The 26,864-nt window shown below is 49.1% G+C and overlaps 2 protein-coding genes across 11 annotated transcripts in view; both read right to left on the bottom strand.

Moving 5' to 3' along the window:
- Window positions 1-9,670, bottom strand: part of LOC144178422 (uncharacterized) — a 54,635-nt gene extending 44,965 nt beyond the window's left edge. For 8 of the 10 annotated variants that reach the window (XM_077706265.1, XM_077706268.1, XM_077706272.1 and 5 more), the window contains exons 1-3: window positions 9,381-9,670; window positions 5,027-5,181; window positions 3,137-3,212 (exon numbers count right to left, since the gene is read on the bottom strand). In XM_077706265.1, the coding sequence (XP_077562391.1) occupies window positions 3,137-3,152 (16 nt within the window). In that variant the 5' untranslated portion in view covers window positions 3,153-3,212; window positions 5,027-5,181; window positions 9,381-9,670. The remainder of the gene's footprint in view (window positions 1-3,136; window positions 3,213-5,026; window positions 5,182-9,380) is intronic. The other 2 variants (XM_077706266.1, XM_077706267.1) reach the window with 2 other exon arrangements.
- Window positions 9,671-25,008: 15,338 nt separating this feature from the next.
- On the bottom strand, window positions 25,009-26,348 carry LOC144178427 (uncharacterized). Its single transcript, XM_077706278.1, has one exon. The coding sequence runs from the start codon at window positions 26,134-26,136 to the stop codon at window positions 25,009-25,011; it is 1,128 nt and encodes a 375-aa protein (XP_077562404.1). The 5' UTR covers window positions 26,137-26,348.
- Between the last annotated feature and the right edge of the window lie 516 nt (window positions 26,349-26,864).

Raw genomic sequence — 26,864 nt, 5'->3', positions numbered from 1 at the left:
GGAAATAACTCGCATATAATCCGCACCTCTACTCCATCCCTGAAATTTTCGCATTTCTGGTGCGGGTTATACACGCGAAAATACGGTAATCTTCTAGGGCAGTGCTAGCCCAAATATGAAAGGGAGCGCAAGTGGTTAAAGAGAAAGTTTGCTTGTTACATTTATCTGACTCAAAACACACATCCCGAAAAGCCCTCTTTTTTTTTTCCTATATGAACATCCCCTTTGAATGACAGTTTAAATAATGTGCCAAGCTGCAGTGTAATGTCCCAAGAACCAGAAAGACTTTTCCTTTCGTAGTGTCCCCCCAAGCGCCCCCCACCCCAACAATCTGTCACCACTACGACAAAACCTTGCTAGATACAGCCATATTATTACAATCATTTCCACAACAAAAAACATAAAATGCCCTCTCATTAAAGTTTTCCGCAGTCATTTAGCCGACGCATGGATTCCCAAACTAGGGTTCCACTCTCAAATTTGAGCTCATTAAAACGTTTTCTCTCTTTCTCACGAAATCAACAATGTTGTCACTAGTGCCTGCCCCAATGAGGGCAGCTACATTTTCTAGGCACAAACACTCCCTCGCATGCAGTGTGATTACCCACAACATTACGGCCCAACCTAGCACACCTCCCTGCTAAATATGTGTCAACTGAACTGGAAATCAAAAACCCATACTGGTCTTGCTCTTAAGTCAAAAATCGTACAGGTTAGAAATGCTCGACCCTAGACCTGGGAGACTTCCCCATACCTCTTCGCCATGGCATTTCGTACGTTCAGATGTGAAGATGACCCGGACAGAATGCAGGCTCGCGTATGATAAATTCAACTGTTCTTCCGGCAACACGTTCAATATTTCTCAAAGTGACATGAATGAATACCAGATCCACATAACCGTCACAAAACACAGCAATCACACTGTACCTCTTCACGAGGTCTACGACGCGCGCTTTTCCCCTGAAACAAAGGCCTCATTCTTTAAGCACTTGGCCCTTATCAACAAAACAAAGTTTCTTTCTAGCTAGGCAGATGTCACAAAACCTCACAAGTAAGTCGAATCATTCATCCACACAACATACCTATCTTGGTAAGACAAGTATTAAAGCAACCCGCATTTCACAAAAATGTATTATAGCCTAAGGTGCATGTGCTTACATAGCCACACAAGCTTCCTTATCCCTCTTTTAATACGACCATCACTGCAACTCACGACAAAAGCACTGCAGAGGAAGCTGAACAAAACTGGAAACCATCAGATCCCTCACAACAGCAGCATTTCCCCAGAAGCCATCTGTATATTGGCAAAAAACAAATTATCGCGCCATTAGGGGTAAGCAATTGGTACAGCTGATAAATGCCTCACAATCACAGCATGCTCAGCCAAACAGATGTTAAAAGAAACCGGCAACTAATAAGAGAATGTTGGGCAGTTTTGTTCGCGCAGAGCCCTTGAAATATGCACAGAAAAAAACTTGCGCTTTGGTCCTCCTGCCAATGTAACAAGTACTTCATCCTTACACGCACAGGCAAAATTTACTTTGCCTGCAAAAACTACAACACTTTCGAAACACAAATTCAATGCAAGAGACCTAGAGGCCTACCCACACTTCTAGCATCTGCATGTCTGCATTCCAAAAGCTAGGGTGTTTTCAAAAGAAAACTGAAATGTGCCTTGGTAACAACTAGAACTCTGGTGCATAATTCCTGCATCCTGCTAGTACTTCACAGCACTTCTATAATTTAGGTTCCCCATGGTGAAGAAGACATCAGGCAGGATTTGTAATAAACCTGTTCATTTTTATCTGGTAAATTTATTCAGAATTTGCCATAGCAAGGAAAGGTTGACCACCTGGCATTTCATTCGAGCAGATTTTCAGAAATAACGAAATTTACACCCTCCATAGCCAAATGATGGGGCACGGTCACAGGTGTTGTTTGATACCTTTTCTTTGAGTTCTTTTCCCAGAGCTGTACAAGGCTGGAATTCGTTGCCCAGTATTTCTTTCTCTAATAATTTTGTCACATGTCACATTCATTGCCCACAGCTTCTTTTATGCTCTTGTTATATTCTGTCCCTAATGCCTGCGCTACACGGCCAATTTGAAGGCTTTCTGAGGGCCTTCAAACGCATTGCCTGTCGAATTGAAACATTCTCAAAGTATGTTGGAAGTACGTAGAAACTGTCAATTGAAAGCTTCCGGTAAAACAGGTACTTTGTTCTTTGCCTTATGCACCTGCTCCTTGCTTATCAGTGGCCTGCAGAATCATGAAATAAATAAAAAAATTTGAGAAAGTGAATTACCACTTTTGCTTTTGCACAAGTAATGTAAAGCTGCAAATATGATGGTGGCATTCCTACGCTTCCAAGCTAAAGGTGCATTAAAACACCAAGAACCAATGACCTCCAATGAGCTATCCGGCCCTTAAACATTGGAAGTTTCATCCGTATGTAACTCACGCCAAAAAACCAGCTTGAATTTTTCCAGAAATGCTAATTATAGTTTTGAAATTGGTTCGGGACTATTATGAGCCCACAAGAAAACTCTAGAAAAAAAAAAAAACGATTAGGTCAAACAAACTAAAATGGTGGTTTATGGGTACCATGCGCGGTGTGCTCTGAAACTACCCAGAGGCAAGTCAGTACAAAATGCTAGTTGATTTAAAACCAATATATCAGGTTTTTTACAGGGCCAATATACAGGGACAACCAATATACAGGGTTTTTTTTTTGGTTGTCCAAGTTTAACAAATTTGCATTTTGCGAACTTCCGCAGCACACATAGTACGACTATGTACGACATAGTACGACTATGGTCATATACACCTCCAGGAATGCGCAAGCAGAAATTTAAACATTCACAGCTTCGTGAGAATACAGACCAGGATCCCTTTTTCGTGCAGAAAAATAAAAAATGGGTGTAAGGTTACGCATAGAGACCGCCAACACCAAAACACGAATTCCTTCGGCGGTGGTCGCAAAAAAATGCACTGCATGGCGAGGAAGACCGAGTTGGCAACAAAGCTGTCATCAAGACAAACTGGCAAGTCTCACGTGAGGTGCCTGATGGGGAGAAAACGGCACACACACGGCATGCTGATGGCAGGCAAGAGGGAGAACTGGCGCCGCACTCACTTTCAGACTTGGCCATAGATTCCCTGCTGTAAGAATCCAGGCTGCCTCAGTCACGAGCAGCCACGGTGGGCAGCTCCTGTGAGGGAAGAAACAGCACAGCCATGCCACTGCTCAGAGCTGGAAGGGGGAAACACCAGGGGAGTATGCCTCCACCTGCACAATGCCTTCCACAGGAAAAAGGTAAAGCCGTTCCACTCAATGCAAAAGCTGTCGGAAGTGCACAGCAGTGATTCGCCATAATAAGCTGTAGCACCGTTATCCGCTCGCTGCTACCACCCAATGCAATTCAAATTTCCCGCCTTCGCAGTGCTCATGCGCCCCTGCCTGAAACTGCACCAGGGAGAGTTCTGTTCTTTTTGTGCTTGCTTTGAGAGTTCTGTTCTTTTTGTGCTCCCGCACGTGCCGGCATTGCACAGCCACTTTTTTTCGCTTACGTAAAAACCAACCCAACGAGCGTTCCTAACTAAATGAACACGGGCGCTGCCGGTTAGTAAGGTACATTTTGCCTCAAATGTGCTTGCAGTTTTTTGCGCTAAACAACAGGAAGATATATGACAGGCCACTTGGCTTTTGAAGCCTCTGTGGGACAGCGCGACGACAAAAAGCCGTGTGGCTCTACTTGGGTCCAGCGAGTGAGCTACGATGACAAGGCAAGCCCCTAGAGTGCCCTGCACTTTAAAAAACCTAGCAGATACTTAGGACAGCTCACACTTAGGAATACAAAAGCATCATGGTGCCACGGGAGAAGTGTTTTTGGGTAATGGTTCTACATCTGCGACTGCAATGTCGCGAGTATTTCCGATATGCCAGCGTGAGCACTTCGCAAGTGGAACATCTAGTGCAGCAGCTGCCTCTATGAACTTTTCTTTTCTTTTTCTTTTAACGAGACACCACCGTTTCTTGCAATGGGACATTTAAGGCTTTGGCCTTAATTTCTAGCTGCTGCCCTTATGAGCTTCTGACGATCTTTATTGTGGACTCCTGCCTACATTTCTTTTTCCCAAGCCAAGCCCTTTCACACTTGCATGTCCATACAACTACAACAGGAAAAACGCATCTCAAAACATTTATTGCGAGGAAAAAAGCGTCCCTTTGAAGCTTCCCCGAACAAGAAAACAGATTTCGCACAGCATGTGTCCTCTTGTTGAGTGTAACGATGGTAGATGGCGCTAGCCTAGCCACATTCAACTCAGATTGCCAAAGCCTCCACTGCAGCTGCCCAGCACCACCTAGATAGGTGCACAGCCCTCCTGTCAAGCAACTGCTGCTGTCTCACTGCAGTGACACTGCAAACCTGGCATCACCTTGCCCACAAAAGCTGATGTGGTTTCTATTGCCAGGGGACCTACTGTTGGCCTGCTCTAGGCCCCTTTCTTTCTCAAGGCAGGGCAGGGCACTGAGCACTCCCATTCTCACTCCGTGACCATGTTCAGCACGAGCCCCAATTCTCATCATAGCAGTCCCCCTTTTAACCCTGTGCGTAATAATACAGCAGCACTTGTACACTCGACAATCATGCAGTGATGCTCAAAAATACATGCCGATATCGCACGCTTGCACAGAACAGCTCAAAGCACACACAGATCTGACCTCTTATGTCAGCATTAATTATGTGCATTACTACCTTAGCTACAAGCAAGTGAACCATGCAATGCGTAGTATGATTAACGAACCCATCAAGTTGGCTTTTATGTCTTTTTTGCCTTGTCAACTTCGCTACGGCTATCAGCTAACTACACGCAGTTTTTTTTGTTCACAATTTTCCTCTGCCGGGCCCTAAACATGCCCCGTCAAGCGCAAAAATTTCAGCCCATACAACAAGCGAGCGCTGTGCTCGGGCGAGCGCTGAGCCCGGGCGAGAGCAGCAGGAGTAGTGAGTGCGAGTCTCACCGCAACCCCAGTGGCCCAACTTGGGGCGACGTTTCTGGCTGCCGGCTGCTGCTGCAGATGGCGGCTCACCTCGGCAGCAACGCAGCTCAGGTGAGGCCCGGGCGTTTTACGCATTCTGCTCACCCGGCTACAGGGGCCCAGCACCCTGCCTGACGCTGCAACAGGGCAGACGACGGGGGCAAAGTTGCACTACTGCAGCCACGCTGGATGCAGCCACAAGACCTCTGCCCCCAAAATACCTGCTTCAGAACACAACCTATCCGCTTCTATTCCAGGTAAAAACCACTTACTTTGAAAAGCTCCCGCAGCTAAAGGAGCAGCAGTTTGTGAAACTGGCACGCAAGTTTAGCCATTGCAAAGAGGATGCGGCCACACCTTCCAGGCCAAAATATTGTTGCTACATGCTACCTACGGATAATACAAGCTCGTTAAAGAAAGAGATGGTTCCTCCTTGAGTCCGTTTCAGGGCACCACCACCCTTTCCAGCTTCCCGAGCCCCACTTCTGGGTCCATGTGGACCACAGAGGAGAAATTACTGGTAATGGCCAGCTTCCCTTCTGTCATTGAAAACATTTTTGGAAAGCCGTTACAAAAGCACAATGGAAGAAAAAGATACTTTTAGCGTAAGCATAGCATATTTGCAGCATGGGGCCGATTGTTGGGTGAACACTGAAAAATAATCACTGCGCACCAATACAAACTTCCACCGCTACAAACGACAGCCAAAGGCAAAACAATACACTGCACTTGTGATGGTGCAGTGTGCCCTGCATGCCCAAACAAGAAGGGTAGCAAGAAAGCTCCGAGACAAAAAGCTCCAATGAATTCCAAGAAGCAGCTGTCACCAAGTACTCAATCAAAGCACGTGTGAAAAAAACCAGAAGCTTGAAAAAAACCACCCCAATTTTAAGTACATTCTGCTGCACAGAGCACCTAACCACTGAAAAGGAGTGCAAACATGAAAGCCATGCTCTATAAGAACAGAAGCGCATAGCTTAGAGCTGAAGCAAAAGAACTACAATCCTGAAATGTCAGTAGGGGGCTGTGACACCACATCTCTTCCACACCTGGCATACTGTCGCAAGGACAGAACTTAAAGAAATGCTGGAGAAAGCTCTGAACATTGCCTACTCCTTTTATCAAGTGCCAAGCCTACACTTGAAGCTTTTCCAGTCAAATTCCACTCTGATATCTGATATCATCAGCGGCAGCGCACGCTCAGGTCTACAGCAAAGTCGACAACCACAAAATCGACTAACATTAACATCAAGGGTGAGAAAACTTCAAACTGCCTTGCAAACCAGCACATCACCGCAGTAGTTTTAGAGGCCATCATAAAGGCTGCCTGGTGCATTGTATTTTTCCAAGTGTTAAATAAAAGAAGACTGAACTTTTGCTACCTAGCAAAAGAAGAAAAATAATTTAATACAGATGAAACAAATCGAACACTGCTCCCCCAAAATCACCATTGCTTTGCTTTACAGTGGAACTAAAAATTGTGCGAATGTCTTATTTTCCTGAGTTGCAGTGGCTTCAAGGGACACTAAAGTGAGTATTAAACAGTGCTTTCTCTCCATACAAAAGTCTAGAATGCATATTCACTGTGAAGATTTTTTTTGTTTTCGGCTGATTTACATGCATTTTTAACGAGAAAAGGGTACTTAAAATGTCACCTCTCTTCCACCATTCTCCCCACTGATTTGCTGACATCTGCTATGATGGCACACTGGCAAGTTCACAAGACTAAATTCAGCCGCTCGCTAGCATGTTCGACCTGTTCAAGCAGTGTGGAAAAAAAAAAAAAGAAGAAAAAAGCCCAATATTAACCATCAAATAGACAACAATCAAATTTTGAAGGCTGAGATAATGCGAACACATTGCAAAGCAGTGTGACCTCATAACGACAGAGCAGCGGCCACACATGGGTTGCTGTTGTCAATCGCTACAGATGAACTAAAGCTCCAGGTGTACGATAAATAATCAAAAAAAGAATTATGAGGGTTAAAGTGCACAAAGGAGAGACAAATAAGACTGGGACAATTGCATTTCTACGTCCATTGGGGGGACATAGAAGGGTGATTTAGTTCTACCAACACCGATCAAAAGAGAAACCATTAAGCACTGCAACTTCCACATGTAATTTCTCCGACTTCTACTTTTTGGCTCCGATTTCCTATGTGTCAATTTATGGTGCATCAGATATGAACATGCGTTTTCCTGGTGAGGTGAAAAACAAACACGCCGTGTGTCAAGATTTCAACACATTGAAGATTTCCAGGTGGCCGTAATTAATCCAGAGCCCTCCACACCACGTGCCTCATACGCCAGCCATGAAACCTTGGCACCTAAAACCCCGAAATTTGAATTTGAGATATGAAATTCAGCCAACAAATAGAATGAAACAATTAAACTTAACCGCTAGTAGCACGGAGCTTACAGCAACAAACAACTACATTAACAAGCTACTAGTTCATTTTAAAAGCTGAGAGACGATAGCCGCAAACATGTGAAGGTTGGGCCACTACGGAAAATCCAAAAACCAATTAGAGTAGATCCCTCCATTCTTCGCTGATAAGTTCTACCCGAAGTTACATGAGGAAATTTCAGTCCTACAGTAACTTCTGTAGTTGAACAGATGTTCACATCATACACTTTCCTGACTCGCACTTTTTTTTTTCTTTTGCAGCCCCTCAAAAAATACATTGGGGCACACAGCTGGAGATAACACCAAGGGAATTCATGGCAAACAGTTGTTTAAATGAAGCTGTCGCTTAAGCAAGCCTGCAGTACAAGCATTACTGTTACTTTGTCATTATAATGGGTGTTTATAGGCCTTCAGCATTTTACTAAACTAGAACACAAACAACAAAGTGGCATGGTCAGTGCAGCTAAATTGTGCAACGAGTCACGAAATGCTCCCAATGTTACCCAAAATGCTCCAGCTAAGCTGCACAGCCGTTGTTGCACCTGTACAGTGAACTAATCTGAAGTAACAACATAACGCGTCCTCCATGCCATTAGGACAGCGGCCAATTTCCCGAAACCACAGATCAATCCTAAAAATTAATGCGGCGTTGTAGTTCACAACACTCCTTTGATTTTGAAAAAGCAAAACGACACTGCTCTTTACGTGCCTTTACTTGGTAAGTACTCAGCAGAGAGTGGTTCAACATTACTGTTATTCACATAATGTACACAACCCTGGGCCCATTATACGCAAGGTGCTGCACACAAAGCTCACTGTACCAGTGAAGGGTGCTACTGCCCTATTAGAGAAAACAGCTAGTCTCCCAGCCAAAGCCATTCTGTAGCCCCAGACCTTTGGCTAAAACAGACCATATTTCTGTATGTGCGTGCTTCCACCATAAGGGTGCGGGGGCAGACATGCCTAGAGCATTTTGCAGGCGATTCTGCAATAGCACACACACCTTCCACACTGTTTCCCCTGTCGACCTCCTCGCCTGCTGTAGAATTCTTACGTTCTTTTACTTTTTAAGACGCGCACAAACCCGCACAGCAGCCCGCTTCACTTAGTTCTCTGCGCGCTCGAAAGGTTGCACATTGCTGTTCCAAATGGTACCCCTACGCTGCGCTTTCTTGAGCCCATCATTTGCATGCACCAGGTTCCTGAAATGCGGGCATTTGAATGGTACCCGGGCATTTGAAACGCTTCTTGCGCGAGGCCCTCCCCGACTGCGCTGATCATCGCAAGCAGAATTACGCTGCGGCGTAGACGCAGGTTATTACTGTAACTCCAATGATCAAACCTGCGACGGTTGCGTGCAACTACGATCTTTTGTAAATACACGTTTCCGGCGGAAAGTTGAATTCACTATTTACGCTGCATACGACCAAAATTAATTACACAAATGTTTAAATTCATCCTCAGATTTGTTTGAAAGACCTCCATAATCAAATAAACATTACATCTCTCTTTAAATTTTACAGACAAATATTTTATGCTCCGTCTTATGGGCGAAATGGCATCGAAGTTATTTGAACCATGAACGCAGAGCGTTCCTTACACATTGACGAGATATTTGAGTATCGAACCGAATTAGTTCCTTTCCAATTTCTGCGACGGGAGAACGTAGCCACGCATAGCACCTCAATATAAAAAATCCATCACACAGCCACACAGCATAAATTTAAAAGCCTTAGGATCAGAACTACCTACCCCGACGACAAGCAAGCACCGCTAGGCCTACCTCTACTGGCATCAAGTGAATATAGTATGAATGAAAACTCCGCAATGTTTGGACATTCAGCCCAATTTTTTGGTTAATAATGCGCAGGAGTGATTTGTAGACATACCACGTAAACACAATTAGAAAGGATTGCCCAGGAAACTTACAAAATTTGATGCAAAAGTGCGATCACAGCAGTGAAATCCTCTGCGTTCGCCTGGAGTAAGGAATGATGGTACCGGTGCCCGAAGATTCGTAGAGTTAAAGAGGTTGCTGATGAGCAGGTAGAAATGTAGGGTTGCGAAACCAATTGCCTGTCTTTCTAAATTGCATCACGACTAGAACCTTATATTACAAGTCCCTCCGCGATTTGTTTTAAATGGGCCCTGCCGAGCCGTACGTCCCACCTACGGCCATGCTGATTGCCGACGGCGAAAACCGACGACGTCACAAAAAATGACATGCAGCATGCACCCACGAACAAGCGATGACGTCACTCACTTTAGGCGGGCGTATTTGAACATTTGTAATAGTGTCGCGTACTGCTGCCTCTTTCTGCCACCCTCCTAATGATCACATTCAAACCTAGCGTACCGCACACTATGCTACGATCAAAGAAAATTTAATTTGAAAGGTTACTTGCACAATTTTAAGGTTTTTATACCAACTTTAGCTAAATGTAAAAGGGTCTGCCGCTTCAGCGTTTAAAGCACTTTTGAAGTACGACGGCTTTCAATGGCAATTTTAGGACATTCAAGATCCTTTCAAGCATAACTCAACAGTAAAACCTTAAATAAACGAACGCCACTAGGTCAAAGCGACGAAGCGAGCGGGCTAAAAACACGTTGGAGTTCAAGCTGTCTTTACTCGCCAATTTCACACATTCGCCACTTTCACACACTCGCCAATTTCACCCATTACTTTTCTTTTTAGGGAGAGGAGGGGGGGGGGGGGGGGGGCTTAATGCACTGAAGCTACACTTAGGCTATGAGGCACGCGTACGCCGTAGTGGAAGTCTCCGCAGTAGTTTAGACAACTTGAGGACACACGGGCGTTTTCGTTTTCCACGTCCATCTGAAAAGCAGCCACAGCGGTTTCGATCGAACCCGCGTCTTGGCCACAGCAGCGCAACGCCTTATCCACTGAGCTACAGCGGCGGGTTCATCGACATGCGTATTTCAAACACTAATTTCACTGAAAATGCAAGTGAGAACTTTTTTTCTGATCTTACAGAATTCTGGTGATGCTAAATTCGGATTGACTGGTCAACTGTACGCTGAATTTTGCCGTGCCCTAGAAGGATTTCCTGCATGCTATGTTCCCAGTTCCCTCCTCATCCACCCTCCTCCTCCTCCTCCTCCTCCTCATACTCGTAGTAGTAGTAACGTTATCCTCTTTTGTCCCCTCGAAAATTCTGATCAACCAGAGTGAACTTTTCAAACTATTTGCTATACTCTGCAAGTTTATTTCGCCCTGTGTTTGTGCCCTCCCCCGGTACTTCTTCATCCCTCGCAGTTATTATCGTATTATTAGTAGTGGCAGTGGATACCAAGAGGCGGGTCTAGAAGAAGGGGAAAGCCAATAGCACGATGGAGGGATGAAATATGTAAATTTGGGGGCGAAGAGTGGACTCGAGCAGCGCAGGGCAGGGGTGGTTGGAGGTCAATGGGAGGGGCCTTCGTCCTGCAGTGGACCAGAGTAGGCTGTTGATGATGATTATCGCATACCTCCCGTTATGGGCAGCCCACCTTACAGGGATGTCGAAAATTTCCTGTAGTAGTAGTAGTAGTAGTAGTAGTAGTAGTAGTAGTAGTAGTAGTAGTAGTAGTAGTAGTAGTAGTAGTAGTAAACTTTATTTGGTGAAAAGGGGTGAGGGAAAATGGGGAGAGATCAAGGGTGGGATCCAAATTCCAGGACCCAGGACTCTAATGAGGTTTGGTGGCTATTTTTGTCCCAAGTAACTGGGCAATTCCAGACTGTATGGAATAAATCGGCCTTGTGGTGACATTGCTTACAGTCCTCATTATACTTTTCTGGGAACATAAGTGATAGTCTGGACTTATGTAAGTAGGTTTTCGTCTGTATTTTTCTAAGATTTCTCGCTTCTTCAGCAGTTAGGCTGGCGTGTGGCGTAGGCATTGATCTTCGGTGAAGCCTATAGGGTGTTAATTTGTCTGTGCCTTGACAGTAAGCAGGGAGGGCGTACGAATGTTCCGGGTCTCTGCGGTGTATGGTAGTCCTCGCAAGAGAATCGGCCGCCTCGTTACCCTCTAGCCCCTGATGGGCGGGAGTCCAGACAAGTGTGTGCTCCTGTTTTACAATTTTTGGGAGAAGTCTTTCAGCATTCCTTGGAACGATGCCGCAGACGAACAAAATTTCCTGAGCGGAATCAGCATTATCATTATCAAATGATTTATGGTCCACGCCGGCCTATCCAGCGGGAGGGGCTTTTTGCACTTGATCTCATTCTCAAACAGTGATTCTGGCTAGCCAGTGGACGGAACCGGTGTGGGTGCTTGTGCAAAAATCATGACAGACTGCTCTCATATCTCCCTGAGAGCAGTCGGTCTTGATTTTAAAGCGAAGCTTTAGTGTCCTTATGGTGATTCCGTTATACGACAATACGCCCTGCTGGAAAGCCAACTTTCTCTAATGATAATGATGAACGATCTTGAGTGAAGTGAAAGATAAAAACGCTTCGCCTGGCCGGAATAGAACCTGGGTCCCTCGCGTTATGAGGCCGACGTCTATCCGATTGCTCCATTTCTAGATGATCGAAGCGAACGCCAAGCAGCATGTTGTGTTTTGTAATGTACTTCTGTTCATGCCACCAGGTGACGCGCAGTGCTAAGGTGGCCAATTTCCATTGTCATCATCAGCAACCGCAGCCTGGTTATAAATATCGCGTAATAAAAATATAGGCTCTTTTTTCCGTGGTTACGAGGTGGCGTCTGCATCTCTCTGCCACGTATGGTGACCCGGAGGGCTTGAGATACAACACAGAAGGTACCGATTCGCGCCGTACGCCCAAAACCCAAACCTTAGGCCTACGGAGTGCACACCCGAAAAAGTTGCTGCGGATGTTCTATAAAAGTGGTGCGTACATCCAAAGTACCACATATTCGCAGTGTGGGATTGGCCAACCAAATAATCCATCACGAGAAAGCGTTTTGTTCAACCATCGTCGTCATTAGACGGAGGGTGCATGCAGTTGTTTACCTAAGCAGCTAAACCGCTTCGACCACGGTAGTGGGAGTGAAATGAGGAGAAAAAAAAATCCCGGGACATCTTCATTAGCGTGAAACCTTGCAGAGAGAGAGAGAGAAACTCTTTATTAAAGAGGAAAATGCAGAGAGGTTTGCCGACATCAGTTCGCCGGCATGCTACTCTGCTGGGAAAGGAGGAGAGGGAAAAAATTAGTAGGTGTAGTGAAGGAGAGGAGAGAAGTAGTAGAGAAAAAATAAAATAAAATATGGTTCTTCTTCGGGGCATTGAGTTCAAAGGTTCTTGAAATGAAGGGACGACTACAATTTCGTGCACACACCAATGTCCTCGAGGAATTCAATAAGCGCGGACAAGATTTTGCGCTGAGCGGAGGGAGAAGGGCATGATCCAAGTACCAATCTCAGTGTCAATGATCCAGGGTGGAGGCAATCAATTCTATGTTGTAAATGACACCTTTAGTCGGCATAGGCAGAGCACTCCAGTAATATATGTTCAACAGTTTCAAGTGGACCAGAATTATCGCAATATGGGCTTTATGTCTGGCCGATCCAATGTAGATAGGAATTTCTTAGTGCTGCATTAAAACGAAGCCTATGGAACACCGTCTCCAAGTGGCGGGGTAGACGCTCTGGCAGCCGCATTCTGACATATGGGTCTATGGAATGTAAAAAAACCGTAATGATACTGCTTAATGACCATAAACGGTTCCTTTCCGACAGAGCTAGTGCCTTTCCCATTGTGGCGGCATCATGCTTCGTGAAGAAAATATTTCTTTTTCTCATTTGTAGGCCCCTGCGGGCAGTCTCGTCCGCTTTCTCATTTCCCGTGATGCCGCTGTGGCCTGGAAGCCACTGGAAGGTAACGCGATGTCCAGCGACGTATGCGAGATGGTGCAAATACTTTACGTCGCTCTGGACATGTTCGTAAAAGGTAAAACAGCTAGCGCGTCGTAAACTTCGAAGTGCTGCCCTTGAATCAGAGAAAACGGTCCAACATGTCGGCGGCTGGCGTAGAATGTATCGAAGTGCTTCTCTAATCCCGTATAGCTCCACCGACGCAGGCGAAGTCGGTCGCTCAAGCCGATATGACAATGATTTTTCCCTTGATGGAATGAAAATCCCAGAGGAGCTGCACTCAGGTGTTGCCGATCCATCGCTATAAATGTGAGTAGATGCAGAGTAAAATCTGTTAATGTATGCAAGCGTCATCTGCAGCAGGAGGTATATGTTTTTTTAATCAATTCCAGGTATGAATGATTTATCCGGAGAGGCGTCAGATTCCAGGGCGGGAAGTTCCGTGGCATGGTCGGCGGTGCTTGAGTTGGAATTGAGGCATTAATACTTTTTATTCTTTGGCCAAAGCTAGAATTGGGATTTTGAACAGCAATGCGGAGCAGGAAACGGGTTCTTGCATGTAGCGTATGCCTCAAATGAACGTGGAGCGTTTCTTGGAGCCGTAGCACGTCCAAGGGGAGGCACCTGGCTTCAGCAGTTGTCCCAGAACACGACGAGCCTTTAGGAAGTCCGAGGCATTTTCTGAAGCAGTTATTTCTCGCCGCCTCCAGCTGCCTTGCTTGTAGGTGACAGTTGCCGCAGGACAGGACGGCTATAGCGCAACACGCCACCCACATACGCCTTGAACAGCAAAACCATGGAGCGGGAATCGCTGCCCCAGTGGCTGCCAGCAAGATGCTGTTGATATTCGCTTCCGTAGCCTCTGCACTTCAGGGGCCCAGGAGAGGTTTCTGTCTAAGAGAATACCAAGATATCTTTGGGTCCGTCCGTAATGCAGAGGCCGGAATCCCAGGATAAATGATATTTATCCATGCATATTTGAGAGTGAATGCCATGGCGACGCTTTTATCTGAGGAAAGATGGAGTCCTTTGGGCGCTATGTATGCAGATATTTTTGCAAGCGCCTTCTGAAGTTTGTTTTGCGTTACCCTCCGGGATTTCGATGCACTCCAAATACAGATGTCGCCCGCATAGAGAGTGATCTTGACGCCACGGGGGAGGAGGAGGAGGAGGAATAAACTTAGCGGTATGCAATTTAGGGGTGGGTGGTGAGCACTGGGCGCAGCCCAGCGGTGACTTTGGCAGCACGTTCCACCAAGGCTTTTTGGGCCCTGGGGTCTGAGCCGCCCAATGCCGCCTCCCATTGATCAACAGAGAGGATTAGGGGTAAGGGATTTCGAGGGCACGCCCACATAGCGTGGCAGATGGTGTCGACATCTCCGCGGGGGCATAGGGGTGACGGTATACTGATCGGGGTATATATGCGATAAAGGTGTGCGCGGCACGGAAGGGTATTAGTTTGACGGAGCCGCCACAAGCGTTCTTCCTTTGTAGAAAGTGAGGAGTATGCTGGAGGGTATTTCTGGCGGAGGAGGCGGTAGTGCGCGGTGATAGCCGCGTACGTAATAAGGCTATCTCGAGTGGATTAATTCCGTGGTTACGGGTAACAGAAAGGCCTGCTCGGACAGTAAGATCTCGAGCTGCTGTATGGGCCGCCTCGTTAACCCCTAAGCCAGTGTGGGCAGGTGTCCACACGAGCTCCACGGGTGTTTTGGGGGTATTACGCAGAAGAATTTTGAGAGCATTGGCTGATATGCGCCCTCGGGCAAAGTTCCGTATAGCAGATTGTGGATAGGACAAGATGGCTTTTGGGTTAGGGCTCGGATGGTGAGAGATGTGAGTGGGGGGGGGGGGGAGTTAGGACTGTTGATGACCGCCAAGGCATAGGCTGTGCGGTTTCGGTAGCTAGCGGCATCCACATATATTGGGTTGTCGGTTTGATAGGATATTTTTCTGCCAGGTAACGAGCGCGTTGTTCCCTTCGAGCGACGTGGCTTGTGGGGTGCATGTTGCGGGATAGTGACTGGGTTAGGGTATTGTCTCGAATGGTAGGGGTAACCGGGTGGGCAGAATTAGTGAAGATGGGGATGCGGATGTGTAATCGGCGGAGAATTGTTAGTCCCGCAGGGGATAATGCTAGACGGGAGAATTGATTCATTAGATGGGCCTCAATAAGTTCATCAGCGGTATTGTGGATACCAAGAACACGCTTCAGGGGGATGAGCGTTAGATTGAACAGTAAAGGGCTTAATACAGCTCCTTGAGGTACTCCTCTTTTTATTTCATGATATGATGTTGGGCCTTTTGCCGTGCACATATAGAGTTTACGTCGTTCAAGGTAATTTGAAATCCATGCGTATGATATTAAACCTTGGGAGGGGCGAAGCATGCAGTGTATAAGCGTATTCTTGGCGCCTTGGCGTTTTTGCCAACGGAGATGAAGCCGTTTGGGGGTAGAAGTATGCAGCTTTTCTGTAAAAGTCTCTTGTCTTTGAAGCACGAAGCTCTCTAGCGCGAGGCGTAAACGATTTTTTCTGTGTTTCAGTACCGTGACTGCATGAGACGACGATTACAATCACGGCGACAGGAGACGCCATCAGCGCAGCCCGGAAGGGGCTTCGCCCCTAAAAGCCTCCCCCACCTAGCTGTGGCAATGGCGTAGCCCGGATGCTATTTTGGGAGGCGTTACTCAACATCCAGGGTTGATCCATCCAGGGTTGATCCACGCTTGCTATCATTGCAAAGGAAAGAAACGAAAACTAAAAGCAAAAATCTAAAATAAATACGTACAGCTTGCATAATTAAACTACATATGGACCGATTGGTCTTTTGATTACAATATGAAAAATTATTTAGAGCTAAAACAAAAAGACTAAAACGAAACTAACTTTATTGCGACCAACATGAGTGCCGGCAGGATTTGGTCTTGAGGGGGGCAAGCCCGTAGTTTGGGGGGGGGGGAGAAGGAGAGGGTGAGGGAGAGGGGCAATTGTACAATTGTAATGGTGGAGCTTGGGAGGGGGGGGGGGGTCGAGTGCCCCTTCTGCACGCCCTTGCCGACGCCGATGGTGACCAAGGTTTTCAGTTGATGGGGTCTATATAGGCGGTGAGGGGTCTGATCAGTCCAGAAGTTTTTTGGACGGTCGCCGGCAGCCGAGTCTTCTTGACTAGCTGAAGCTGGTCGTGGGGGTCTGAGCTTGCCCTGCATGCCCTCCCACTGCTCTGGGTTTGGGGTGTGGATGGGAGTTACGTAAGGGCTAAGGGAGCGTTCCCAAGTCAGGTGGTAGAGTGTTCAGGTTTGGGGGCCGTATTTGCAGGTGGCGGGGTAGAAGGTGGGATGGACAGTGTGGAAGAGGGCACCGTGGGGTACGTGTTAGTTTGGATTCGGCGATATGACGTGGCCTCTTGCCTGCTCTGTTTGTCGTGTGGCTGTGGTAGGGTGCGACGTGTGAGGCGATATGCTCGGTCCGGAGAATCGGCAGGTCGTACTCCGATGGTGGCGGCGTGGCTTGGACGACGAACGCCCGGCAGATATGCCTGCGGGAAGCGGCATATCTGAGACGCATGCCCGGGGTTTAGATGATGGAAGTCGGGTGCAGCGCGCAATGAATGTAGAATGCGAAGGGCGATGGACATGGTACGGAAGGCGGCGTAGTGGCGCAAGGCCGCTTGTTCATCAGGCCCCACGATGATGGTTTCTTGGGATGCAGAAGCGGCGGAGAGAGCGATGGTGATTTCCTCGGCAGGATGGAAAAGTTACGTTTATTGCGGTTTCTATTGCAGAAACGCATTTCTGAAAGCCGAGTACGGGCTGCGACTGTATACGTTTTTTTTTTATTATTATTTGAAGTTTCCTATCTGAATGGGCAGAACCTTTTTCGAAGAAGAGGGCCAGAGGCCGATGTGGAGAGCGGAATTGGAAGGGGAAAGTTTCAGTCTTCGCGAGGTATAGGGGGCGAAGGGTGCGCGACCGAGGCCTGCCGCAGCGCAGCTACGCCATCCCTGCTAGACCACTCTTAATAATTAAGAGAAGAGTCCTGTGTTATTCACTGACCAATGTACGCATTGCAATGAAGAGTCCTATTGTATTCACTGAGCAATGTACACATTGCAAAGAAGATGCATGGATGACGTCGTTGTAGAGTGGACTGGGGACCGAGCGAAAGGTAACTCATTGGTGGAAAGCTTCTTCGATGAAGGAGAGGCAAAAATGGGATAAAAAAAAAGAACTAATATACTTTACTTTGCACGGAAGCATAAATAATCAACAAGTAAATATGGAAATATTCTACTCGGAAAGTACTAAATGCGAGGTGATATTTCTGAGGAAAAACGAAATTACTTAGACAAACAGAAGTTCACAAACTTATAAATAATACTGTAGGCCTCATTCGATCAAAAAGAATACGAGTTAAAAGTCTATGATTAACTCTCTTTTCCGGCGCGGTCCCGAAGATTTTCCAGCGTAGTCGTGGCGGCAAAGCCGCGACGCAGCCGTGACACATTCCCGTCTTTGGGTGTTTATAGGCTGCTGACAGTTGTACTACGTCCTCTAGTCTTTGTGATGCTCCCGGGGCCGGTCATTTGCAGAGCCAGCTGTTTGGTCGATATATTCAGCTCCGCAGGACATAGGAATGGAAAGATCTGCTCACAGTCTTGTACGTGAAATGTCGCAGTAGGGTGGCGGGAGTTGTCCTCTCGCCAAAATTTCGCCGACTTGTTTACGGCCCTGCCTCTGTCAACTCGTTAGCCTTGCGGTTAAAAGACGGGATTATCAGAATGAACCTGCACCCCTACCACCCTACACTTCCTTCTACGCCAATGATCTGTGGTATTGTGCCAATATTCCCTTGAAAGGACTGTGATTCAAACGGAAAAGGAGCACGAAAAGCCTGTTTGTACGAGATTTGTACGCACTGCAGGCTTGCCACTGCCAGTTTCGAAAGTGCATGAAGGTGGAAGATCACATCCTACCTCCACCCCAGTGACCCCATAAAGGAGATCCCCCTCCCTACCCCCCCCACACACACATACTAACACACACCCCGCCCTACCCTCGGAGGGCACCACTTGAATCCTTTCAGCTCTTATAACGCGCGTGCGTTCCGTTTACGCGTGCACCTGCAGAAACGGTCATCGAGTCAGCATCTGCCTCAGGAGTGCAGTCAGCTAAGGCGGTGACATTAGAACGCCTTTGAGAACACTAACGTGTCATAAATGACTTTCTAACGACACAGAAGTCCGAAATCCCTTCATACGCTTTAGGCAAAAGGCGTATACGAAGGAAGAAGAACCGCTAGTGGAATAAGACGACCGCGGCCGTGCCACGCGTGGCCCTGGTTATGCGCCCGTCTGGGTCAAGGAAAACACAGGGCCCCATGACACTGTGGCCAGAATTTCGATTTTTTTTTTTGGGGGGGGGGGGTGTTGAAATCCTCCTGGGGGAATGTAAGGGGGCCGTTGGGGCTGAGGGGGTTTGTGAGGGAGGAGGTATAAATCCCTGGTCTATGGCCTTCTTACTTCTCCCGACCAGATGCAGTTCTTGATTGGCGTACATACACTCCCTATTATACACTATAGTATAATCACAAGACCTTCCCTGTAGCAACCCCGAAGGAACCCTCTGCTGTGCCTGCACTAACAATAAACGCCTCAATCTTGCCCCGTGATCCTCAGGGGCGTCCAATCACCTATAGCGCTAGCGAACAATGACTCGCTCCCCACCCAAACTTGATCATAACCTGTGTCAACACCTGTGTCAACCTTTTCCACCCGAAGCTCAAGCAACACCAGTAAGAACTTGGCTATCAGTGGCGTACGCAGCATTTCATTTCAAAAGCAGGGGGAGAGAAAAATAAAAAGGAGAATAAAAGGAACAACAAAAGCCCTAAACTACTAATCAATTAAAAATTTAAACTTCGGAATGGCGTGGACGTACGCAATACGATGTTTTTACTTATTGTGTTTTTAAGGGGCTCATTGTCATGGTGAAAGTAGATATCGAAGTCTCGTAAACTTGGTGCATAGCTTGCGATACAAGAATATTTATCGGGGTACTATTTAGTTCATAATGCGCGAAGCTGATGGATTCACCCCCCCCCCTCCTAGCTCAAAATTTTCTGCAGCCCCCCACCCTCGCCCCCCTCACCTCCCCACCTTCCTGCGTCCCCTAATAGAGGCTTTACACGTAAAGCATATTATTATGCATAATAAAGGTTTCATTTATTCGTTGACTGCTCTGCATCTTGTTAGCGGTTTATAAACTTCGCGGCGGCATCTCCACACGTACACTGTCTCTTCTCGAAAATTCAACAGGATTTGCAGCAGGCGGTCCTGATCGTCTGTAGAAGCACGGTAATTTTCAAGCGAAAAGTTGCTGCGACCTTCTGACAAATGGCGGTTCCCTCCAGATAAGAGTAATCTTTAACGCCGGATGTGCTCTGTGCCAGTAGCAACATGCCTCGCTTTTATACTAATTGCGCAAGAAGCGACAAATTGAGAAAACTAAACTAAAACTTTGCAGAGGGATTTCTCAAAACACCACTTCAGCTGAAGGGTGTGCATGTCTGTGTACGCCGACGACATGGCCCTGTGGGCGCTGGGCTCCAAGGCGGGCTGCCGGGGAGTCGCGAAGCAGCTGCAGGCGGTCCTGGACGCGGTGCGGTCCAAGCTGGCCTAGGTCGGCCTGCAGTTGTCGGCCAGAAAAACGGAGGCGATGCTGGTGCACCTGGAAGACCAGTGTGCGCTACCTGAGGCTCACACTGGACCACCGCGTCAACTTCCGCCAGCCCGCCAGGGAGCTCCGAGCCAGGACACAGATGGCCACCACGGCCGTGCGGAAGATGGCCGCCGGGGAATGCGGCTGCGCACAGCGAACGGCACTGTAGCTGTAAAATGCCTCAGCCGTGGTGTTGCTCATGTACGCGCTGGCGCTGGTCTCCTTGCGCAAGCCGAGCTGGCGGCAGCTGGAGGTCGACCGTGCACCGCAAGGCCATCCGCGCCTGTGTGGGCCTGCCTCGAGACTCTCAGTGCGAGAAGACACTGGCTGAGGCGGAGGCGTGGGCGCTTGAGATGGTGGCCAAGCAGCGGGCCCTGGGACACATAGACCGGCTGCGGTGTGCCGAAGAGGGGGGCCCCCCACTGCAGCGGCTGCGCATTCACCAGCACTCGCGCATGGGACGTATTCTTACCCTGCTCGAACGTTTGGTCACATGACTCTTGACATCTCGCCTTCCCCCTATTTTCACTGCTCCCGGAGCAGCGCGAATGTTTCATTCGCGGAACGAAAGTACACATCCCCGTTACTCCCGTGTGCTGCTCTGGCTGCTCGCTCCACTTGCTCCTGTTCGCCCAATGGAATTCGCCATAAGAGTGTCCGCGCGAACCCTTCCCTCCTCTCCTCCCCTCACTGGGAGCAGACTCTGGGGAGCCACGGTCGCTGGATGATGAGCGCATATATAGGCACGCACATACGAGAAGGCCACCTCAAGGACAGATCAAGGACGCTGCAAAGTCAATCTCGCCGACTCGAAAAGTGTTCGTTGTTCGCGGAGGGGCCAATTAAATTCTTTAACGACAGGAAGAGCGGCTCCCTAAAGTCGAGGGGCGCCCTTTTGTTTTTTTTGCCGGAGGCGCCTGCCAAGAATGGCGGACCTGCAGCTCGCGCATGCGCAGATCGCTACTGGAAAAATGTCCATTATTCCTGCTGGTGGACCTTCCTTTCCTTTTTTTTTTCTTGACAATAAATTCACTGATTCATTCATTCCGCTGACAAAAGGAACATTTTCTCTTCACCATTTGAGTTCCTGAAACCATTTTTCTTATGGGGGTGAAGGGGGGGCGGGGGTATTCCTGAGTGTTAGTTACACACACTGAACCAAAATAGACATGTTGTCACAAAAAAATTGTGTTACTTATTTCTGCAGAAAATTATTAAAATTTTAACTTCTATGTAAAACAACAAAAAAAAAAACATCAATGGTATTGCCACTGCTATTTTTTCCTGGTTCAGAAGAAATGCTGAAGTATTTGAAGCAAACAGAAAACGTTTCAGCTTTGTGCCCGCAAGAACATTTAAAATGTTTCTTAAATGGACACTGAAGTGATTTGTAAACATTGCGGGATTACTAGCGCAAACTGTAGTTCGGAGTCCATAGGCCATGTTTCGACCACTCTGAGCGCGTTTACGCGAATTTATATAGTAGAAAAAACAACTCTAAAATGCTGTCCCCCTCTCTGCACCCTCGCCCATTTTTTGTGGCGTTTTCGTGTGACGTCACGAGGAGACGAGCTGGCAATTGGCTGCGCTACTGCACGGTTCGCCGACCTTCCGATCGAGTCAGTCGGCCCAGCGTTTAGACAGTTTAGACCGCCGGCCGCCGACGGGTCGTCGCAATTGGCTCGCTCAATTGAAACTAAGCCACCACACGTTTGTGAATGAAAGAATGTGCCTTTCTTTACTTTGTTAGTTTGTACACTGTATCTAGCTCCAAGTCGAGTCAAGGTCGCCTCCCACAAGCGCTGCACAAGGGCACATGCGACGCTTCGCTGACCGTTTACGCTCGTAGGAAAATCTAAGGCCACTTGAAGGCGGGAGAAGAGTCAACGAAGTCAATATTGGTACTAAGAAAATAAAATGTAGTGACGCGCCCGGGTGGCGCGGACGCCGCGAGCCGTGCCGAATGTGGGCGTGAAGCCCGCGAAGAATGACGCAACCACGCGCAGTTCACGAACAACAAAAAGCCCCGTTTAATCCCCGCCAATGCCTTTATACAGAGTGGGGGCGCCACCTCCCAGTTACTCGAGTCAACAGGTGGCGTCCTCTACATCCCTCCTTCCGGAGCTCTCAAACACAAGTGCTACAAAAGAGCACCACCAAGAAACAGTCCTTGCAGCAGTCTCACAAATCCAGTCTGCCAGGTGGCACCACGCGCCGGCCGTATCGTGTGCAACGGTGGCCTGGCGATCCTGCAGCAGGTGCAGGAGCTGGAGTGTCCGATGCGGCACCGGTTGCTGCCCGCTGTGGTCCTGGAGACGGCGCAGATGTCGGGGCCACACGGTTGGGGCTTCCCGTGTCATCTGAGGGGGCTGACTGAGGATTGCTGCAAGGGACGAGGTGTCTGCGGTTTCTCACTAGTATGCCACTGGGCGTCTGGACGATGTACGAGCGTGGTCTCTGAGCTGGGCTTAGGACCGTCGCCCTTGACCGCGTGTCGCGTACCCATACTTCCTCCCCATCGTCGAGAGCACGAAGGTCATGCGCTGCGTGCCGGTTATTGTAGTCTCTCTGTTGTCTTCGTCTCTGGGCGGCATCCCTGTCATTGAATTCTTTCACCTGTGGCCAATCTGGAACAAGGGTTTGAGCCGTGGCTGGCACACGAGTTCGCAGAGAGCGTCCCATGAGCAGTTGAGCCGGGCTGTAGCCAGACACACCGGGAGTGTTACGGTATGCTAGCAGAGCCAGAAATGGGTCTGTGGCCTTCAGAAACAGCTCCTTGATTGTGCGAACCATGCGCTCTGCTTCGCCGTTGGACTGCGGGTAGCGTGGACTGCTCGTGACATGTGTGAACCCGTAGGTCTTCCCAAAGTCCTCGAAAGCTTTACAGGAAAACTGTGGCCCATTGTCGCTGACTACAGTCACCGGGATGCCGTGTCGGGCAAACGTGCTCTTGATTGCAGAAATAACGGCGTCCGCAGAAGTGGACCGGAGTGTGATGACATCTGGGTAGCGAGAACGGTAGTCTACAACCACAAGGAAATCTTGATTAGCAAAATGAAACAAGTCGATGGCCACCCTCTCCCACGGAGCTGATGGTGTCTCGGTCGGAATCATGGGCTCACAGCGTTGGACACGTGTAGAAGCACATGCTGGGCAGTTCTCTACGGCTGCTTTAACCTGGCTGTTGAGACCGGGCCACCACACAGAGTCTCGGGCCACCGCCAGGCATCGATTGACGCCTTGATGACCATCATGCAGCAGGTTCACGATGTCTCTGCGTAGTGCTTCGGGCACAACTAGACGTCCGCCCATGAACAGCAGGTCCTCGCATATGGTGAAGTCCCCACGGTGCTCCCAGTAACGTGTCATGTTGAGCGGCAGCCGGTCTCGTCGAGGCCACCCTTTCATGCTGTATGCTTTCAGCATTGAGCACTCGCCGTCTGAAGTTTGGTGAGACCTGAAGTCTTCAAGACGTACGGCCAGGGTTAAAGGAAGGGCTGCCACGACCATAGACACAAAAATTTCTGTGCTGTCCACTTTGGACGTAGAAGAGCATTCAGGATCCCTAGAGAGGGTGTCTGCAGTGGCCAGGTACTTCCCTGGAACATACTTGACGGTGAACTGATATCGCATGAGCCTTATGCGAAATCTCTGGATGCGAGGGGGCATGAGGTCAAGATCGGCGGAGCCAAGCAACCTGACGAGCGGCTGATGGTCTGTTTCAACGACAAAGCTGAGTCCGCGCAGGAATTCCTCAAACCTCTCGATGGCCCAAGAGACACCAAGCGCTTCCTTCTCAATCTGACTGTACCGCTGCTCAGCAGTAGTCAGTGCTCTTGATGCGAACGCGACAGCCCGTCGCTCTCCCGTCTGTTGCTCCTGCAAGAGAACCGCGCCTAGCCCGAACGAACTGGCATCTGCCGACACAAGAGTGGGTAGCTCTGGATTGTAGCTGGCCATACAAGCATTAGATGCCACCATTCTCTTCAATGTCTCGAAAGAGGTCGCTTGCGCTTGGTCCCAGGTCCAGACCGCATTCTTGTTCAAAAGGAGCCGAATCGGTGTAGTGACGGCAGACAGGTTCGGCAAAAACCTTCCAATGTGGTTCAGCATGCCCAGGAAACGACGGACGCCTTGCGTATCTGTCGGCGGTTTCATGTTCACAATAGCAGATACCTTGTCGGGGTCAGCCGAGATGCCAGTGGCGCTTACCACTACACCAAGGAACTTGACGGAAGATACCCCGAAGGAGCATTTCGAGGCATTCAACGTGATGCCCGCTTGTTCTAACTTGCGAAGGACTGCTTGGAGTCTGCTGTCGTGCTCGGAACGGTCCCTGCCGAATACTAGAATGTCATCTACCATGTTCACACATCCTTCCAGACCCTCTAGAATCCGAGACATTTGGCGCTGAAACACTTCGGGAGCGGAGGTGATGCCGAAGGGCAGGCGGCGGTAGCAGTAGCGACCAAACGGGGTTATGAAGGTAGTCAGTTCCTGACAGCTTTCAGATAGCCTTACTTGATGAAACCCCGATTTTGCATCAAGTTTCGAGAAGACTGCGGCATTGCCAAGACGCCCAAGTACCTGGTCCACCGTGGGCATAAGGTGTCTCTCCCGAAGAACTACTTGGTTCTGATTCGGTCGACACAAATTCTGTACTCTCCATCCGCTTTGGGTACCAGCACAATACCAGCACACCACGGGGTTGGCACAGTGACTCGCCGGATGACCCCGTCCCTTTCCATCGCGTCTAAGTCCTTCTTGACTACGCCTTCGAGGGGAATAGGGATGCGCCTAGGAACGCTGAGAGAAAATGGTACCGCTCCAGGCTTGATGCGGATGTGATATTCTTCAGGCATCTCGCCAAGGCCTGAGAACAGCGAAGCTGCCGCCTTGTCGGACGTTGGGGGCCTTTTCGGAGCTTCGTCTTCCACGGCGTCAACAAACTGGACGACTCCCAGGTCCACTACCGCCGAGTACCCCAGCAGAGGAGAGTCAATGTCTGCTACGACGTACAATTTTTTTGCATACCGTCCGGCCTCGCCACGACAGGGTAGCAGGAAACGTCCCGAGCAACTTTAGGCGGCAGCGGCCCGGCCCCATCAACTGTTCATTATTGGGTTTGTCTAGGTCTACTGGGCACCCCGCGAAGCTCGGAGGTACGACCGAAACGTCCGCTCCAGTATCCACCTTGAATTGAAGGGGGCGTCCATTGACATGAACAACAACGTGCCGGCGTTCTGTTTGCGCTGCATCCACGGCGCAGAGCTGGATTTGGCTTAAGCGCCTAGTACTGTTCGAGCGGCAAACCGCCGCGAAGTGACCGTTCTTGCGACAGTGGTTGCATGTGGCCCACCGTGCTGGGCACTCAGATCGCGGATGAGGGGCGTGGCCGCAAAAATCGCATGCCGACTTCGGGCCGGCGCGGTACTCGGGAGGCCGACAGACGTTGACGCTACTTCGTGCAGTTTCGCGCGCTGGGGCGGCGGCCATTCGGTACTGCTTATTCGCAACGGCGTCGACGTTCAGTGCGTCTAGTGCGAAGTCTGTCCCCTGACGCCGCCTTTTCTCGTTTTCAGCGTCTTCGTACTGACGAGCTTGGATGAGCGCCTCGTCCAGTGTAAGCTTTGGATTGCGGCAGAGCTGGTCGGTCAAGCGAGAGTCAAGCAACCCTACGATAAACCTGTCCCGAACCAGCCGGTCGTCAATTTCCCGAGAGGCGTAGTTGCATTTCTTCACGAGATTTCGGAGCGCCGTGAAAAACGCGTCGACTGACTCGCCTACCTCTTGCGTGCGCTTGTGGAACCTGCTCGATTCGTATACCTCGTTGACGGGGTGTACAAAATAGCCCGAAAGACTCGTTGTCACGCCGGAGTACGAGCGATAGGCCTCAGCGTCTGACATGAGAGACGAAAGCACCTCGCGACCTTGGGGACCCATACAGTAGAGCAGCGTGCGTACCTTGGCTTCGGGGGCGGAGGACAGCCCTGAGGCGAAGGAGTAATCCTCGAATTGTTGAAGCCACGCGGTCCATTGGGCTGGGTTGTCGAAAGTGAACTGCGGCGGGGTTCGCAACGTGAAGCTGGCGGTCACGGCGGAGGCGGCGGCTGGGTTATCCTCCATGTTGCACGGTTGTCGCAGGATCCCACTTCTGACACCATGTAGTGACGCGCCCGGGTGGCGCGGACGCCGCGAGCCGTGCCGAATGTGGGCGTGAAGCCCGCGAAGAATGACGCAACCACGCGCAGTTCACGAACAACAAAAAGCCCCGTTTAATCCCCGCCAATGCCTTTATACAGAGTGGGGGCGCCACCTCCCAGTTACTCGAGTCAACAGGTGGCGTCCTCTACATCCCACAAGCGCTGCACAAGGGCACATGCGACGCTTCGCTGACCGTTTACGCTCGTAGGAAAATCTAAGGCCACTTGAAGGCGGGAGAAGAGTCAACGAAGTCAATATTGGTACTAAGAAAATAAAATAAACTGAAACTTTTACTGTACAGCGCAAAACTAGGGAGCAGGAAGCACTTTTTTGCGCTGGGGGAACAAGCACAGCGGTCAGCAGCACGACCGCATATCTGCGAACACTTTTCCGTCCAAGAAATTCAATTGCTAGACGTGAGATATTGTGGAAGTTTGGGGGGACGCTTACTGCACGGGCGCTATACGACAAATAGTCACCTAAAGTATTTCAAATGATAAGGCTAAATAAAAGTGTAAACTGGTTATACATTGTATACCTTATATATCCAGCCTCGGTAGAGCTGGCGTACCATGCTCCTCACCCAATGGTCCTGTTCCTTTTTGACGCCACTACGTTCAGTTCAAAATTACGCGTAGCCACCCTCAACG

This window comes from Haemaphysalis longicornis, unplaced genomic scaffold (assembly GCF_048455015.1).
Source record: "Haemaphysalis longicornis isolate Haplotype H1 unplaced genomic scaffold, Haemaphysalis longicornis Haplotype H1 scaffold_4, whole genome shotgun sequence".
Classification (NCBI taxonomy): domain Eukaryota; kingdom Metazoa; phylum Arthropoda; class Arachnida; order Ixodida; family Ixodidae; genus Haemaphysalis; species Haemaphysalis longicornis.
Note: the sequence above shows the minus strand (reverse complement) of the source record. Positions and strands in the feature narration are given on the sequence as shown.